Here is a 16,467-nt window from a genome sequence, read left to right on the forward strand (position 1 = left end):
AAAGAGAGAGAACATATTTCACTGCGTGGACTCTACAGGCAGCAGAAATAACAAGCATTTGGTTTTTCACTAACAGCATTCTTAAAATAGCGCTTGGCTGAGTGGATGCAGCCTGTAAAGATGTCAAAAGCTCTGAAGAGCGAATCAATTTTTTTTTTCTCTTTGCTTTTATATTAAGATGAAAACAGCATAATTCGTCTGAAAAACAGGTCTCAAACTCACACCGTGTGCTATTACGACAAAAGGAAGAGTGTGTCGGCACAGCGGGGAGCTTTAGTCTGGAAATATAAATAGACGGATAGATTGGAGGAATCAAGCGCCGCTCAGTCAATACTTTGTATTTGCTCGTGCATGTGTGTGTGGGGTGTGTGACTCATCAAAAATAACAATGCAAGGTAACCTTCATTAGCCGGAAATTATTCTACTTGGAAACGCTGCAGAAAGTCTGAGTCAGAAAGTGTTGGTCCGCAAGTCTGCGCCCTATTTATGCCACAAGAGCGTCCTATTATACCCTCATTTATTTTGGTGGTTCACTTTTTCCACACATCACACACCTCAGAATAGTTAAAATTCTACAATCATTAAAGCATTACTAGATGCAGGTTGAAATGAGGATTTGTACTCAATTTCATCTTTGCTGTGGTCAAAGATACTCAGTGCAGTTATTTACTGTGTTGAGGCAAAATATGCTAGGAAAAGAAAACAGTTTAAAAAATAGCCAAGTTTTGTTTAATGTACTCTCAAAATACTTAATTTATAAAATGTTATGTCTGAAAATACCAGCTAATGTAAATGATTACTGAAAGACTTTATAAAAGGACTGAATTAGCATTTCTTTTATAGCACAGTTGTAGATAGAGCTAGCTAGCTTAAGCGGCGCTTGTTTCATAAAGTTTTTAGATATTTTTAAAAATGTTCATTAACAATACTGATACCCTAGGTTAGTAGCAATAACAAAACTGTAGTCTAAGGCAATCAAAGATATTATTTGGCTTTAGAAATAACCAAAAAAAACGTTACTAGAAAACTTGTGCTAATGTTAGCATCTATTACCCATTTGTTAGTTTTTAATACTTAAAAAAAAAAAATACTGAATACAATTAATATCCAGGCCTTTTAAATCAAACAAGCCTTAAAAAGGCAGGTACAACTAAATTAGAGTAGAAGAACTGGTAGAAAAATAAGATAACATAAGAAAGACGTGTCCACATTGCTACCAAAAGTAGCTACTCGTTCGCACTGCGGACAATAAAACTGTATACAGTAGGGCTGCACGATTAATCGTTAGAAAATCGCGATCTCGATTCATACTTATGTGCGATCTCATTTCCAAATGACAACGATTTAAAAAAAAAAAAAAAAAAAAAAAAGACGACGACGATTGTACCGCATTTTGATCCGGGACGTAATCTGCATGAAAACAAGCGCTCACTCTTCCTGCTCAACAAATGACAAGGGCGGAGCCTTATACCACGTGGTACAGAAGCTGTGCCGTGTGATGCTAAAATTAGCAGGGAAAAAACAACGGAGAGCACGTCAGGGATGACGAGAAAGTGACAGGAGAAAATCCGTCCCGGTCAACCACCCAAACATCAATAACGGGAACCTTATACAGCGCTTCCCTATACACGTTGAACTCCCGCAGGCACAAAGAAATTACGGAGGCTATTACTTATCACCTGACCAAAGATATGGCTCCCATCAACACTGTGCAAAACGAGGGATTTAGGAGAATGATCAACACCCTAGACAAACGCTACACAGTGCTGTCCCGCAACTATTTTTCTATTGTTGCACTACCTGCTCTATACACGCAGTGTCGAGCAACGGTGGAGACGGAATTTCAAGCAGTACAACATTTTGCGGCAATGACAAAATGTGAGACATTTGTTGTTTTTATGTTTATTTATTGTTTATGTTCAGTTCAACTGTTACGAAGTTGATGTGCAGTTAATAAGTGCAATAAATATTTATACTGGAAAAGAAAATCGTGAGAGAATCGTGATCTCAATTCTAAGCCAAAAAAATCGTGATTCTCATTTTATGCAAAATCGTGCAGCCCTAGTATACAGTGAAAATAAAATACAGTGAAATTAAATAAACACATGTATCAAAACACATCAAAAAGACCTACAGAGGTGGAACCTCTGCAAACACACCCTTAAAGCACAGTTAATTTAGGCTACACCATTGGAGTCATCTGGTGTGACTCAGACTATCACTGCGTGGAAACCAGCCTGATATAATGCACGAACATGACCGACTAATATCATTAACCCCGACAACAAATACCATCTACTCTTCTAATGTTTCAGTTGAATTTACTCAAGTATAACAGAAATATTTGGTTATAAAACAAAAGGGATCATGCTAACATACAGATAGTTCTTTCCTATGAAACCATCACTCAGATCAACCAGCCTGCAGAGTGAGTCATAAAGCTCGGCATCCTGCTCTACTTCTTATCCGTGACCCTCTGACAGGTCTGTGACAGCCAATTAGCAGCTGGAGAAGGCGGGCCTTTCGGGGAAAAGCGGGGAAGGGGGTGAAGCATGACGTTGGGTGTCTAAGACGTCACTCAATTAGGAGAGATGATTGCTTTAAGGTGGAGATGGGCTGGACCCAAACCAACAGACAGAGCAGTGAGTTTGTGCAGGTGTGTGTGTGTGTGTGTGTGTGTGTGTGTGTGTGTGTGTGTGTGTGTGTGTGTGTGTGTGTGTGTGTGTGTGTGTGTGTATATAGCCTATACCGCCCTTAGCCTGCACAGATGATTAGCATGCTGGTCACAGCAGCAGTCAGACTCCAGTGAGGCTGAAGCTTCCTCCATCCTCGCCCACAGTGGTGCAGCAGACCAGTGCTCAAGTAACATTACAATAAACAAACAATACAGCAGCAATAAGCAGGAAGGAAACATGTTTTTGCACAATGTACTTTGTTAGACAATGAATACATTTGATTTTTTTTTAATGTGCACAGGAGAGTCAGTGTTTTGGGGTTTGTTTGTTTTTTTGTTTTGTTTTTTTACAAAGATCAACTCATTTTTAGGACATTTTCTTAATCACCTGGGAGAAAACTGTCTTGCAGCCAGAAGAAACAGACTACAGAAATCCGTTAAACCCTCTATAACTACACTCTCATGGCTCGCTAACACATCTAAGAGCACAAACTCAGTGCCTTTAGACATGTAGACATGGTGAAGACGACCTGCTGAAGTTCAAATCGGGCATCAGAATAAGGAAGATCTGTGATTTATGTCATTTTTCCACACAGACCTCACTACAGTTCAGACCACTATGAGAGTGGCCTGAAAAAAGTGAAAAATAGAAACTATCCAGTGAGCAGCAGCTCTCTGGGTTAAAAATTGATGTCAGAGGTCAGCAGGGAGTTGGCAGACTGCTTTGCTGATAAGAAAGCAACGGTAACGCAAATAACCACTTGTTATAACCGAGGAATGCAGAAGAGCATCTCTGAATGCACCAAAGGTTGCACCTTAAAGCATAGATTCTTCCTACCACTTTAGCCTGATGCTGGTTGCGTAATGATGTAAGGGCACACTTTGGGCCTCTTAGTGCCAACAGAGCACCAACTAAAACCCACAGCCGGCCTGAGTATTGCTGCTGAACATTTCTATTCCATTACGACCAGTGTACCCATTTTCTGACACAACACCATGTCATGAAGCTTAAATCTGCCAGAGTCATCATCATTACCAGCAGTAAACAATGTCATCAGATGTTCCCGAGACCAGTTCTCAGCAGCTGACTCATTATGCATTATTAATTAGTTTAAGGTTAAAAACAGCTTCTTTAGCTCCAGCCTTTAAAGGTTCTGTTGAAGACCTTCATTGAATTTTTGTAAGTAGGTGGTTTGACCTTTATTAAGATCAAACTTTTTTTATGATTTCCACAGAGGCTGAATGCTTGAATCTGGCTTCGCTTGACATTTCAACAAAAATAAAAAGCTATATTCAGAAAATGTAATATCGGCTGCAAGTGGGAGGAAGCACATTTGACATCGCCTGACTCACGGAGCTGGACATGTTGCGGTTTCATCTGATGAACAACTTGGTTGTCAAAAGAATCAAAGCTGCACTCGTTTCTATTCTCGTGAGTCATTTAGAGATACGGCAACTAAAAATGTGACATTTGGGTTCGGTATTTATTATATACCACAAACCAAATTTCTACAGCTCTAAACTGGCTCTACCGACCAGGGAAGCACTTATAACTAAATGTAGACATTTCTAAGATCTGCATTTCCTGCTGGACCTACAGTCTGATTCAGCCTCACGCAGTAGCAACAGTTTCAGCCAAGGGAAACGTCTGGATGATGTGCTCTGAGTCAATATACAAACAGCAGCAGCAGCCTGCTGGCATATCATCTGTAGTCAGTCGCAGTCGGAGCTGTCCCGATTCAAATCTTATCAGTGTTTGTCCAAACGGCGTCCAATCCCGCTGACACACATTACAAACTGATAGCACTGCCTGCTCATTACAGCCAGGGAGGCAAGCAAACATGCACACAGAGGAGGCTAATTATGGTCCAGCTGATCAATATGCATGAATGCTTTACTATTTAGCACGTAGAAAATGAGGAAGGAAGACAGAAAAAAAATAGAGAGAGAAGGGAAAATGTTTTATATTTTTTAAGGAAATGAGCAGCAGGAGAGCGCGGCACTAATTCAGTGCTTTGAATACAGTGTGTATTGATCGAAGGAAGATGGCACTAGATTAGAGGTCGGTGAGCTTTTCTGTTGTCCTAACATCTGGTGGTTTCCCACCAATAACAGATTCAGTTAATGTGAAAACGCTGCATGTTCAGATGAACTGAATCAGCTTTTTGGGATTTCCTTTCCAGGATTATTAAGCATGCATCAAGACACAACAACAGACAGGTCAAAGGTTAGGCGCCTGTTAACATCCTCCCTGCAGAATACAGGCTGCATGGCCCAAACTGAACACACAGGCGCGCTCTCTCATAGGTCTTATCATAATACTGACTTAAAGCATTAAAAACAAGATAATCATCGTCTTGATTTCCAACAGTTCCCCCATCCCTCTGACTGTTCAACCTCTGACATCACTGCCCATCAGTCAGTCAACAGATCACATTCAAACATGGATATATTTAATGTCTACAAAATCTTTAATCTCCAAATGAAATCAGATTTTATGTTAGCAGTAATGTATGTAGGACATCAATCACACAAAATAGTTTGACCTTGAAGCAGATTCTTGACATCTCTATTAAAACTTCTTATTGTGATCGGGCTTAAACATCCAACAAAAATGAGCCAATCAAAAGAGGAAAGCAGAAAAATGCAGTCCTCCATGTCCCGCTAACACATCTGGCATTTTAGAAGGACCAAGTGTCTTTAATCAGGGTCAAGTGTTAAATTCACAGGCGTTAATGTGGCCGATACTTCTTCTGAACCAGCCCACTGATGCATCACACCTTTGAGGTTAGATTTGTAATATCTAGGCCAAGTTCACACCTGGCATTGACACAGATCCCATGCCCCTGCTCTATATGCAAAGAAAAGCCATCAATGACCAGACGATGGAAATCAGATGGCTTGTTTTGATGCTGTAGTTGACACGGACATGCAGAGGGCTCTAAAGTACAGTCGCCTAATCTTCCAGGTTCAATCCCAGAAGTAGACATAAGTCCCTTTGGGATTGAACCGGGAAGGGCATCCAGAGTAATAAAAATGTTTTCAAACACGTGGAGCTCCCACAACCCTTTGTGTCAACCTTTTGTGAATAAGAAAGCAGCTGGAGTATACATATGTAGAGAATTTTATAGAAAAATAAGACTAAAAAAAATAAAGCAATAGCTTTAAATAGTTCTTGAATTCCAACTTCAGTCTGTGGCTCATTCGTTCCCCTGTGAACACTTGAGTTCAGAGTGTGTTTTGTCTTGCAAGGGGCTGATGGAGGAATGAGAATGAGCAACATGGCAAAAATAAAGAGAAGAAGTCACAGAAATAACATCCCGCTGAAAATAAATACGTTCCGTCCATCTCAAAATTAGCTTTTATTTAACAGCGACTCTCAACGCGCTATAAAAGCTTTATAAATTACCAAAAAGGTTCAACATTAATAGATCCGAACCTCACCTTGGCACACAAGTATTACTGTTTTCAATAAATAAAAACCGTAATACTAAGCTACTTTTCATCAGCTAATGGGCTCTGGGAGAGACGGCGGCCTCTTGTCGTCCTAATCTTTCCGTCCACGTCTGCTTTTGTTGTTTTAGTTTCAGGAGCTTTTGCGACAATCTGGGAGAAGTGCTTTTTAAGTAAGGGGCTATAATTAAATGTGCTGTGAGACACGCGAGTGCAGAGCAGCTACTGAGGATCAGCTTGGCGATTAAAGAGACTTTTTTCCCCTCCTTTTTTAAAAACCTGAATATTCTGTTCAGGAATATTAGATGCAAAATGAAGCCGTCAATCTGTTCCTCCTCTGTGGCATTTCCCTTTTCCACGTGTGTGCATGCATGAGAGAAACAGGCAGAAACTGCTTCGATCAATAATTGCCTTAAATTGAGTGTTTAGGTGGGTTTCAGTGTAAACCTAATCAATCCATTCTGAAGGTGTGTCCCTTCCATCAAAGGATGGCAGGCTCTTTACAGCTGGGTCACAGTCACACTGGCGTAATGCATTAGGACCTCCTGCAAGCGTGCACTCCTCTGCATACTCCTCATTTCCCCCTCTTTTCTCTTATCTCCTTCAAGCTGTCCAACACTGTTCGCCAACAAAAAGCAGGACTCTCTCTCTCCTTCTGCCTCTCATCTCCTGCCCACTTCCCACTCTCCATCCGAGGCTTTTTCCATTTCTCCTCTGGCAATCGGCGATTCTCCATCCTCTCCATCTGTCTCATCAGATAGCGCCTCTGTTTCCTTCCATCCCATCATGCAGCTCCTCCTTCCTCTCCTCTTGTTTTTAATGGGTTTGTTTTTCCCCTCCACAGTTGATACCAACATCGGATTTTCAGTCGTTTGGTCACGTTCCAGTCCGGCCCACACTCCACACGTCCTGGCTCTCTCGGTCGCGTCTATTTTGGTTTCGATTCTTGCCTGGTTGCTGTGCTGACGGTCTTTTGGTTTATGAGCTACAAAGCTAAATTGATTGTGCCAAATACCCTCATTAATTAACAGGATGAATGTCCTGGGCAGTGGGACCTCTGTGCTCTTTACAGCAGCAGCAGGAGCAGAATAACTGGGGCGTCCTCATGGTTTAGTGGTCTAACAAGCACATCACATCATGCATCTGCACGCCGCTGTGTCTGCGGTGGTTACACTCTGTTTTTTTCTTTTTGTTTGTTGTTGTTGCACACCACTGTTGCCCCAATTACTGAGCTCAAAGTTCTTCACAAGAGGAAATAGATCATTACCACAAGATGACAACAAAAGCTTGAGCAGCGTAATACCCGAGCACAGTGACGTAAAACGCTTATCTCACCGCCTTAATTGACAAGAACGACAAATCACATCCTCCATCTATGCTAGGAGAAGCTATTAATAAGATGTAGCTGCAGTTGCAAGGACGCTGTGTTGTACATCATAGCTAACAGTAAATGTGCATGAATGTAAAACTTGGTTTGGGGTCATTTAGTAGCAGAGTATCCATTACACAGCTTGTTGATCAGGGGAGAACTGATGAAGGCTTAAAGTAATGAAAAGGCTTTATTGGCTAACTTGTTATTTACCAGTAATCAGCCCCTTAATGGGACTCAAATACCAAGATGAAAATGAGCAAAGAGCAGATCTGAGCGTGAAACCGCACACTCACAGGCCAGTGAGCACATCCTCCAGAAATCTCCTGTCAAGACACTTAAAACGACCAGAATTTGCAAAATATACTTAAAGTTTTGCCCAAACCACCAAAAGCTCTTCAGTAAAGTGTTTACAGAAGAAGTCAACACTGTAGCATTCACAGCCATCACATTAGGGGAATCCTGTTTAAAATTTTGCCGTCACTTTTTAGAACCGATTTATCAGCATCCCAATATTATCATCTATCTGCACATTCATCAGCATTTAAGATGGCCAATGAATGAAAATGAAAGTAAAGAGATGAGAGAAGCACCCTTCAACCACAATATGACTGTTCATGTTGCAAAGCTTGTCCACCAATGGGCAAAATCCAACTTGCCTCTTACAATAGACACACAACAACAAGCTGATCTGAGAACAGTCGGGCAGAGTTAATAAATAACGACCCGTAAAAAATGTCAGGAAAAACTGCTGATGTTTAAATACTGGCATTAAAATCTGCTTCTATAACAGCAATCACTGCAGAAGGAGAACACTGTTTAGACAAACCCCCAAAATAATTAGCTATAAATAAAATGTTTAGTATACTGTCCCCATTAGTCCCACGCTTTGTGCCAATAGAACTTCTTAAGTGATTGTGACATCAGCTCAAATGCATCTGATGCAATGACGTCTGTGACGAGCGTAAAATAACCAATAAGCGCTTGTTAAACTCATGTTTGGATTATAACACATTCCCTTGGCAAGTTTTCCATCTTGGCCTCAAAACGTTTCAGAGCTCCTGGTGGGATTCACAGTAACTCATGTGTGACACTATAACCATACTTGGCATTTAATTAAACAGTACAGTGGCTCTGCGACGCTGAATACCAGTCATGACCATAACCTACAAGTCAACGTGTGACAAAAGCAACGGTCTTAAAAAGGTAGGATAAAACAGAAGAATAGTGTGTTTATTAGGGGTGCAACGATACACAAAATTCACGGTTCGGTTCGGTTCGATACTTTGGTGTCACGGTTCGATATTTTTTCGATACAAAAAAATGTTCATGCATTTTTAATTTGTCATTTATTAAAATTATAAATATATATTTTAACTCAAAAGTACAGTTTTTAAATTTAACCCTAACCCTTGTGCGTGTTTTTTATTTTGACAGCGAATGCGCACCTGCGGACCACTTATGTGCAGCCCTGGTTATTTAGCTCATCATATTGCAGCCACAGAAATTCTTTTGTCCATGAAACCATAAAGCTGCACTTTCTTTTTGCCTTATAGTCTGATTTGTCATAACTTCTCCGTTTTGTGGTAAGCTTTTCTTTGGCTGTCACTTCTTCACCCTGACCTGTCTTATTTGGCTCAGCAGAACTGAAATGCTTTTACACGCTCACTCACATAAGCTCAGCGATTCTCTGCGCGATCAACCTCTCACATGTTTAAGCTTGCTGCGGGAGATTTCACTTGTCATGTTTGCATAGTAAGCTAACGATTAATAAGACGATGTCAGAGGAATTGGTGCACAAATTATCATCACTCACAGATCAGTGCTGTCGCTCTCTATACACAGTTCGCACGATTGCAAAGTGAAAGCAAAAAAAACAAGCGCAAATTCAAACGCGATTACAATATGTCACATATTGACAGTGGCTCACCGATGCCAATGACATAATTACCCAGCTACATTTCTGAAAGAATGCAAAAGCATTGACATATATTTTTCCTACAATAGCCCGACGGGCAGGGAAGAGATAGATTTTGGTAGCCCGACTGAAAAAATCGCTAGCTCCGGGACGTCGGGCTAGCGATATTGCAAGCCCTGTATCTGATTGAGGAATCACTCATCTTTGGAAAAGAGAGTTTATTACAGAGAAATGGCTCTTTCCAAAATAAAAGCTATACTATCCGCTTCTTCTGGGCTATATTCTCAGCAGCATAAGGAGAATCATGTGCTAACAGCTGTCTAAATGACTCGGCTAAAGTTAGTAGCATGCTTGCTTTTTTTTGTCTGCTTCCACTTGTCTTTGCACTAGGATGATGTCGGCGTAAATGTGCAGTCATATTCGTTGTGTTCCCACTAGTGCTTTCAGGTTAATCTCGTTGAAATGACCTTAACGCCACAACACGGCAAATCTCCGTTAACGAGCTACCGCCGATCGCTCCGTGCATGGGGCTAGACGGCCAACATGTTAACGAGCTAACTGCGCTAACACACTAGTTCACACCAATGTAATTGAGCATTGCATGGCACATCCAACATACTGTTTTACTTTAGTCCATGACTCGCTTACCTTCAGGGTCATACGTCACATGAAAACCAAAATAATTCCAAACGCCAGATCTGAATGTTGCAAGTAGAGCTTAACTTCTGTCTCGCTAGCTTGCCCTGCGCTCTTCCTTCTGACTATGCTGTCTGTGTTGAGCGCTCAGTGGATCTGCGCTCGACAGTGCAGCCTAGGCGGAGTAGTCGAACACAGATTCACTGAGCGCTCAACACAGACAGCATCGTCAGAAGGAAAATTGATAAAATAAATTACAAATGTTGTATTGTTCGATACATATGCGTACCGAACCGAAAGCACTGTATCGAACGGTTCAATATCGATACGAATATCATTGCACCCCTAGTGTTTATTGACCTCACTGTGATATCTGTGCACATCAGTATGATCTCCTGTGTCCTCCCATGTGAGCCTATGCTTGCTCACCTTGCTCCACCATCAATAACTATGTAACTATGTAACTATTATCAATAACTGTGCTGCAAGTGGAAGTGATGCAACACATTCCATCCATTTTCTTAACAGCCTATTAAGTCCCCACCACTCCAGCCACTCAGAAGCCCATCCCAGCTGTCTCTGGGCAAGATGGAGGACACACCCCGGACAGCTCATCAGTCCAATGCAAGGCTAACACTGAGAGACAGACAACCCTTAATGTTCACAGACATACTTCAATAGTTAATCAAACATGCATGTCTTTGGACTGTAGAGGACACGGAGAACATGCTAACTCCACACAGGAAGACCCCCAACCAGCTAGCAGAGTTCAAACAGAAGCCCTCCTGCTCTGAGGCGGCAGCTCTAACGCCCTGCTCCACCCTGTAGAGCATCAGTGATTGTTTTTCCTCGCCCCAAGCATATACCACACTTTGATGCAACAGTATCCATGTGCTTCAACTCAGGAGATGACTCTGATGGAGACTGCTACGCCTACACCAGCATCATACCCATTACAGTAATCTCAAAGTGCGACATCAGATGGAAAAATCGCCATCTGCACACGTTTCAATTCAACAAGTGGAAAAAAAGAAATCTTTTCTGGTGTGCTTTGTGAGCCTCTGACAATCAGCTATCTCCCGCACGCACACACCCTCTCCTGCTCTCCTCTCAAACCTGCCTGTGTCTACTTACGGTGCCCTGATCTCCTACGCATGCATGTGTGTTTGCATTGATGAGTAAGCACATTAGTCTTGCAGCACGTGTGTGTGTGTGTGTGTGTGTGCGTGCGTGCGTGCATGTGGTAAATGTATGTGTCAGTCTGACTGTGTGGGAGAAGCAGAGAAATAGAGTGGGTGAGTGCGCACTGGCATAAGTAGGTTACAGGTAGTACATAACACGGTTATGATGTGTGTGTGCACACCGCATGGGTAATACTGTATGCATTACATGCATGAGCAGCTATGTGTGCCCCTCGGTGAGTTTTCTGTTGCTCTGACTCATATTTATTCTGAAAGCAGAATACAAATTATTCCTCCTCAACAGTAAAATGTATATATACAGTGTGTGTGTGTGTGTGTGTGTGTGTGTGTGTGTGTGTGTGTGTGTGTGTGTGTGTGGGCCAGAGTGCTCATCAAAATCCCGTCATGGCTCTAGAGTGTGTGTTTTTACCCACAGCAGGGGAGTTATTTGAGTGTGTGACTGCATGTAGGTGGGCAGACCTTTCGTTTTTGATGTTTTATACTAGGCCATGTAGTACGCATATTCCAAACGTGGGTGGCTGCTGCCTCGTTTTGGAAGGAGTTCACTGTGAAGAGTGTTGGCAGCCCAGGTGGAGGCAAACAACAACAATCACCAAAAAGGTTTGGTTAGGCCACCAGGGTTCAGAGAAGTTGATGGAAGAGAATGAAACATCCTCAAAGCAGAATAATTTTGGGTGATCAAGTTGAAACAAAATGCAGATTAAAAAAAAAAAAAAAAAAAGGAAAGAAGTAGAGCAGGCGAACCTGTGGGAGAAAGTGAAGGTGAACGTGTTGTCACAGATTATGGTTACGGTGCTGTGTTGTGAGGAGGTAAGGAAAAGAGCAGGTCACTCATAGAGCTGAATAAACATGAGCATGTGTATGTCCCGGGGTCCAGCGTTGCCATCTGCACACTAACATAATGCTCTGCATCTGGACTGAACCAAAACACACTCCTAAAAAACAAGCAACAAAACACACAGCCAATCACTCTTGCTTAAAAAAAAAAACCAACAACAACAAAAAAGTCTGCATCTTCATCATCATCAACAACAGTACAGTTAAAACACGTTTTGTAACTTTTTAAACACATGGCTTGTGGAAATGTATGAGGGGTTTTCTCAGCAATGGTGACAAATAGCAGCTAGTGAAACCGGCAGAACGCTACAAACAATGACGACACAAAACTTATGGCGCCTTCAAGAGGTGTTGTGGGATTCGTGTGTGCATGTGTGTTCATAAAAACAAAAAAAAAAAACAAGGCCACATAAATCCAACAACGATCATTACTGAAAATGGAAATTTTCCAAAGAGAGAGCCACGGTACAGCCAACCAGAGACTGACGCAAGGGCACAGATGAGGTTCACAACAAGTTAAACTATGTACCCAAAAATATATCTATATTGGCAGGTATATTTATTGGGGGGGTGGGCTAAGCTTATTGTAACCATAACCAGAATTAGCTTGGCATTTGCACAATGTTCAATGCACACACTCGAGACTCACCCCTACAAGACGTTGTACTTCAGACACAGACGTAGCAGGTTGTCAAATTAAACAAATAAAGCAAAAGTATAAATATATATATATATATATATATATATATATATCACTATGTCATTCAAAGTGCCACAGTCACACACTTCTTTACAGCCGTCTTCACCTCCTCCGCATGACACACAGCCCCTCCCCTCACTAGCAGCTGAACAGACGACACTGATCAACACTGAGGAATTTCCAGAGGTAAAGCTCCCTTTTCAAGAACAGTGAAGTATTAAAACAAGTTACCATAAATCTCATGATAAGCGTTACTATAGTAACCTGGCTGACTGGATTAATGGTGGTGATTGTATTGTTCTGAAATGAAAAAGGGAATCGAGTATTTTCCAGGGTATTGACGTCGACTTCAAACATGTACTAGAACTTCAACACCCACAGATGGTGGTTTTATACACCTCCCAGTGACCACTGAAATTAAAGCTGCGGCTCTCTCCCCATTCAGGGTCTTGGTAAGTTTCAGTTCTTGTTTTTAGAGGGTCTTTGCGTCAACTGTGAGCCTAAATTGCGTCCTTGATGAACCTCGGGAAAAAAAGCATTCATGTGTAATGTCTTTGTCCTCTTTATCAGCAGTTACAAAAGACGTTGAAGTGAAAGGGCAAACCTCACTAAAGCAGGAACTTCCAAACAGCACTCATTATTACTCTTCACCAATAAAACACAAACAAAATGATCAGTACTTTCCACTTTAAAAACTCATAACCACTATGAAAATTTCGGGTGCTTTTGGGAAATAGAAATTACTCGCCTAGTTGTGCTACTGTTGTGCAGGAAAAACCCATTCGCACATTTAGCAGTGAAGTGAATTACTGAGATTTTTTTATATTCAGAAATTCACTGGAAAATATGAACGTTAATCCAGAAAGAAAAGGCTTATTTTTAGTATTTACCACACGTTTCTACATTTAACTAGCTTTAAATTGGATTGGATTGATCTGACTGATTAATCTGAGGTCTCAGAGGCTGTTGTTTACAACGTACGTTACACATTCTGCGGATACACAATATAGAAGCACTGCCATATCATCAATAGACCTTGGTCTGACCCTGAGTTGATAACATGCAAAACTGAGCTGAGAACCGAAGCTGAAAACACGCCGATCGTTTGATTTAAACCTTCTCCTTCAAGTCTGTGCCGACTGAATGCCTATTCAGGCTATTAAATGTGAACATTCAATAAAAAAAACCTCTAAAATCAAGGTTAGTTTACGTGTTTTCAGCGGAGAAAAACTGCATTTGTGTCGACATCTTTGTTCTAATTGTAAACAAGAGGCACTTCAGCCCATCTACTACTTCACCGTTGCACAATTTTCTTTAGTGCCGCTAGTGCAAGGCGAGCTTTCGGAAAAACCGCCGCTACAAGTGTTGGAGGGCACCACACCAACAGCCTACGTACTGTGAATGGTTTGCTTTGCAACAACTCCTACATGTGTGCATGTAAACTAGTTAAATTACTCCTCGTGAGAGCCATATTAGTACAAGTTGTACTTTAAGGCATTCCTAGAATATCATTGGTGGCACTGACGAGTGACAAAAACCAAACGGGCGAGACACTTGTGAGCTTTGTGCCTTTTTTTTTATTCCCCCATCTCTACCTGACAGAGCAGACTGACACAGTGTTTAAAAAAGTGGCCCAGGGCATGTGTATTCATTTTCAAAAGCTTAAAAAACAGCAGCCGCGTGACACGGCAGGCCTCACGGCAGTGATGTCTGTGCTAAATCTATGACAGCAGGTGCCAGAGATCAATAATGGCACCGTGAGTGTTGACTGCTCCAGAAACAACAGCGGCAGAGGTGAAAATGTACTCTGTGGCCATCACAGGTGTTGGGGAAAGGAAGCTGTGACTGTGGGGCAGAGCTGCAACGGTGGCCCCAAGAGGACAAAAGAGAAAGCTGGATGAGTTATAGACAAGACTAGGATGCCTCCGACAGAAGAGCTGAGATTTAGATACCGACTAGCTTTAATAGTGAGGAATGTGCCTGTGGTGGGAGAAGGATAAAGCAAAGACTGATGATGAGGAAACAGGAGGGCGAGAAAAGATTAGATAAAAAAAAAAGAGAGGAAAATAAAGTGAGAGGAGGAAAAAGGGGGAGCCATGTGGAGGATCTAATACCTCAATCAGCTCACGTCTCTTTGCCGTATCTCCTCCTTTTGCCCCAGCTGCTCCTTTCCCATTCACCCATTCACCCGGCTTTGATGTTCTTCCATTCTGATAAAGCCAGCCCACCACCCTCCCACTCTATTTCCACCTCCACACCTCCTCCTCCTCTTTTTTCCTTTGTGTCTCACCTTCATCCACTCAAGCTCATTTTTTCTCCTTCACAGTCTAATCCTTCTTTTGCCTGCTCTCATCTTCACCCGCGGCTTCACGCTTCTTCCCCCTTGACTCCTTGCAACGGGGCACTCCTCCTGTCATTCTCATCAACTTCTCCTCGTCACCCTCCATCTGTCCTGGTTTATGATCCGTGCACGACACTCGCAGACTCTCTCTGCTGTCTCCCTAACCCGACATTCAGGCTGAATGGCCATTTTGCCGCTGCTTCATTATTCAGGGCAAAAATCAGCTTTGATGTGCTACTAACAGATCACTGACTGCCATACTTGGATGTTCCAGAGTTTATAACAGCTAACCTTAGAGGTGCCATAAAGAACTAGAGCCCAAACAGTTCAGCTCTTTGATCGGTCCACAAAATGTAACTGCCGCTTTTTCGATCATTAATAGCTGTTAGAGTCATTTTTCATGTGACCCAGGTCAAAATAACCAGAACTACAGTTAAAATGACTCAAAGTCAGCACTGGGAGGCAAATACACCCAAATCTTGATCAGCAGCCCAGATGTCTCGTCTAACACGTCTTTCGCCTGAAGGTTTTCACTTTCAACTGTTCACTTTCACTTTCTTTGAGTTTACAAAAAACGACACAATTATTGGTCAGGAAAAGATCACGTCAGACTTAAAGATTTTTAAAATCACCATAATGTTATCATATCAGTCAGGCTCTCCTATTCAGGACCTGCTAAATGTGGAGGTGCAGGCACTGACCTCACTTGTTGACGGGGATTGTTGTCAGCGGCTGCAGTCCAGGAGTTTGGAGCTTAACTGTTCTGTTTTGCATATTCACGGGAGCTACAGCTTTACCTGTGCAAACAAAGTGAATGCTACAAGGTGCTAAAAGGTTTCAACGCTCTAAGACAAGCTCCAGAGTAAGATGTTGGCTTGTCTTCTTCTGCTGCTGAAGCCGCCCGACCCCCCTTTCCCTTCCCTCTCTAGCCTTTCTTTGCTGCGCTTCTGCAAAAAGCAAGTCACCCTCCTGACATGAGCTGACACTTAGCCTAAAGCAAGAATACCCTGCTAGGACACATACACACGCACGTACACACAGCAAAGCGTTACTTGATTTAAGCCGCGAGACGATTTACACTCTGTGAAGCATAAAGTGATATGCCAAGGCGCAAAATCAAGGAGAACGCGCTAAAAAACACACAGAAGCCCCATTTAACAGCAAGGTCAGTCAGGACGCCGATGCCAAAAATAATGACACGGCTGAAGCCGACCTTTGCCGTGAAAACGCAGCACAAGGCACACACATCCACTCGATCGCTATTTGGACTTGAAAGTAATGTGCAGGTGAGGCAGGCTGATTGAAGCACAGCTAAGAAAAAAAAAAAACATCCAGAG

At 42.2% G+C, this 16,467-nt stretch overlaps 1 protein-coding gene across 3 annotated transcripts in view; it reads right to left on the reverse strand.

Moving 5' to 3' along the window:
* LOC120742009 (phosphofurin acidic cluster sorting protein 1) overlaps positions 1 to 16,467 on the reverse strand; it is a 75,241-nt gene that overhangs the window by 43,816 nt on the left and 14,958 nt on the right. The window contains exon 1 of one of the 3 annotated variants that reach the window (XM_040045163.1): positions 6,119 to 8,728. The exons of the other annotated variants lie outside the window; for them this stretch is intronic. Within the exon in view, the coding sequence (XP_039901097.1) occupies positions 6,119 to 6,180 (62 nt within the window). The 5' untranslated portion in view covers positions 6,181 to 8,728. Of the gene's footprint in view, positions 1 to 6,118; positions 8,729 to 16,467 lie in introns of those variants that run through there. 3 annotated transcript variants of the gene reach the window in all.

Source organism: Simochromis diagramma, unplaced genomic scaffold (assembly GCF_900408965.1).
Source record: "Simochromis diagramma unplaced genomic scaffold, fSimDia1.1 OVJJ01000590.1, whole genome shotgun sequence".
In the NCBI taxonomy this organism is placed as follows: Eukaryota; Metazoa; Chordata; class Actinopteri; order Cichliformes; family Cichlidae; genus Simochromis; species Simochromis diagramma.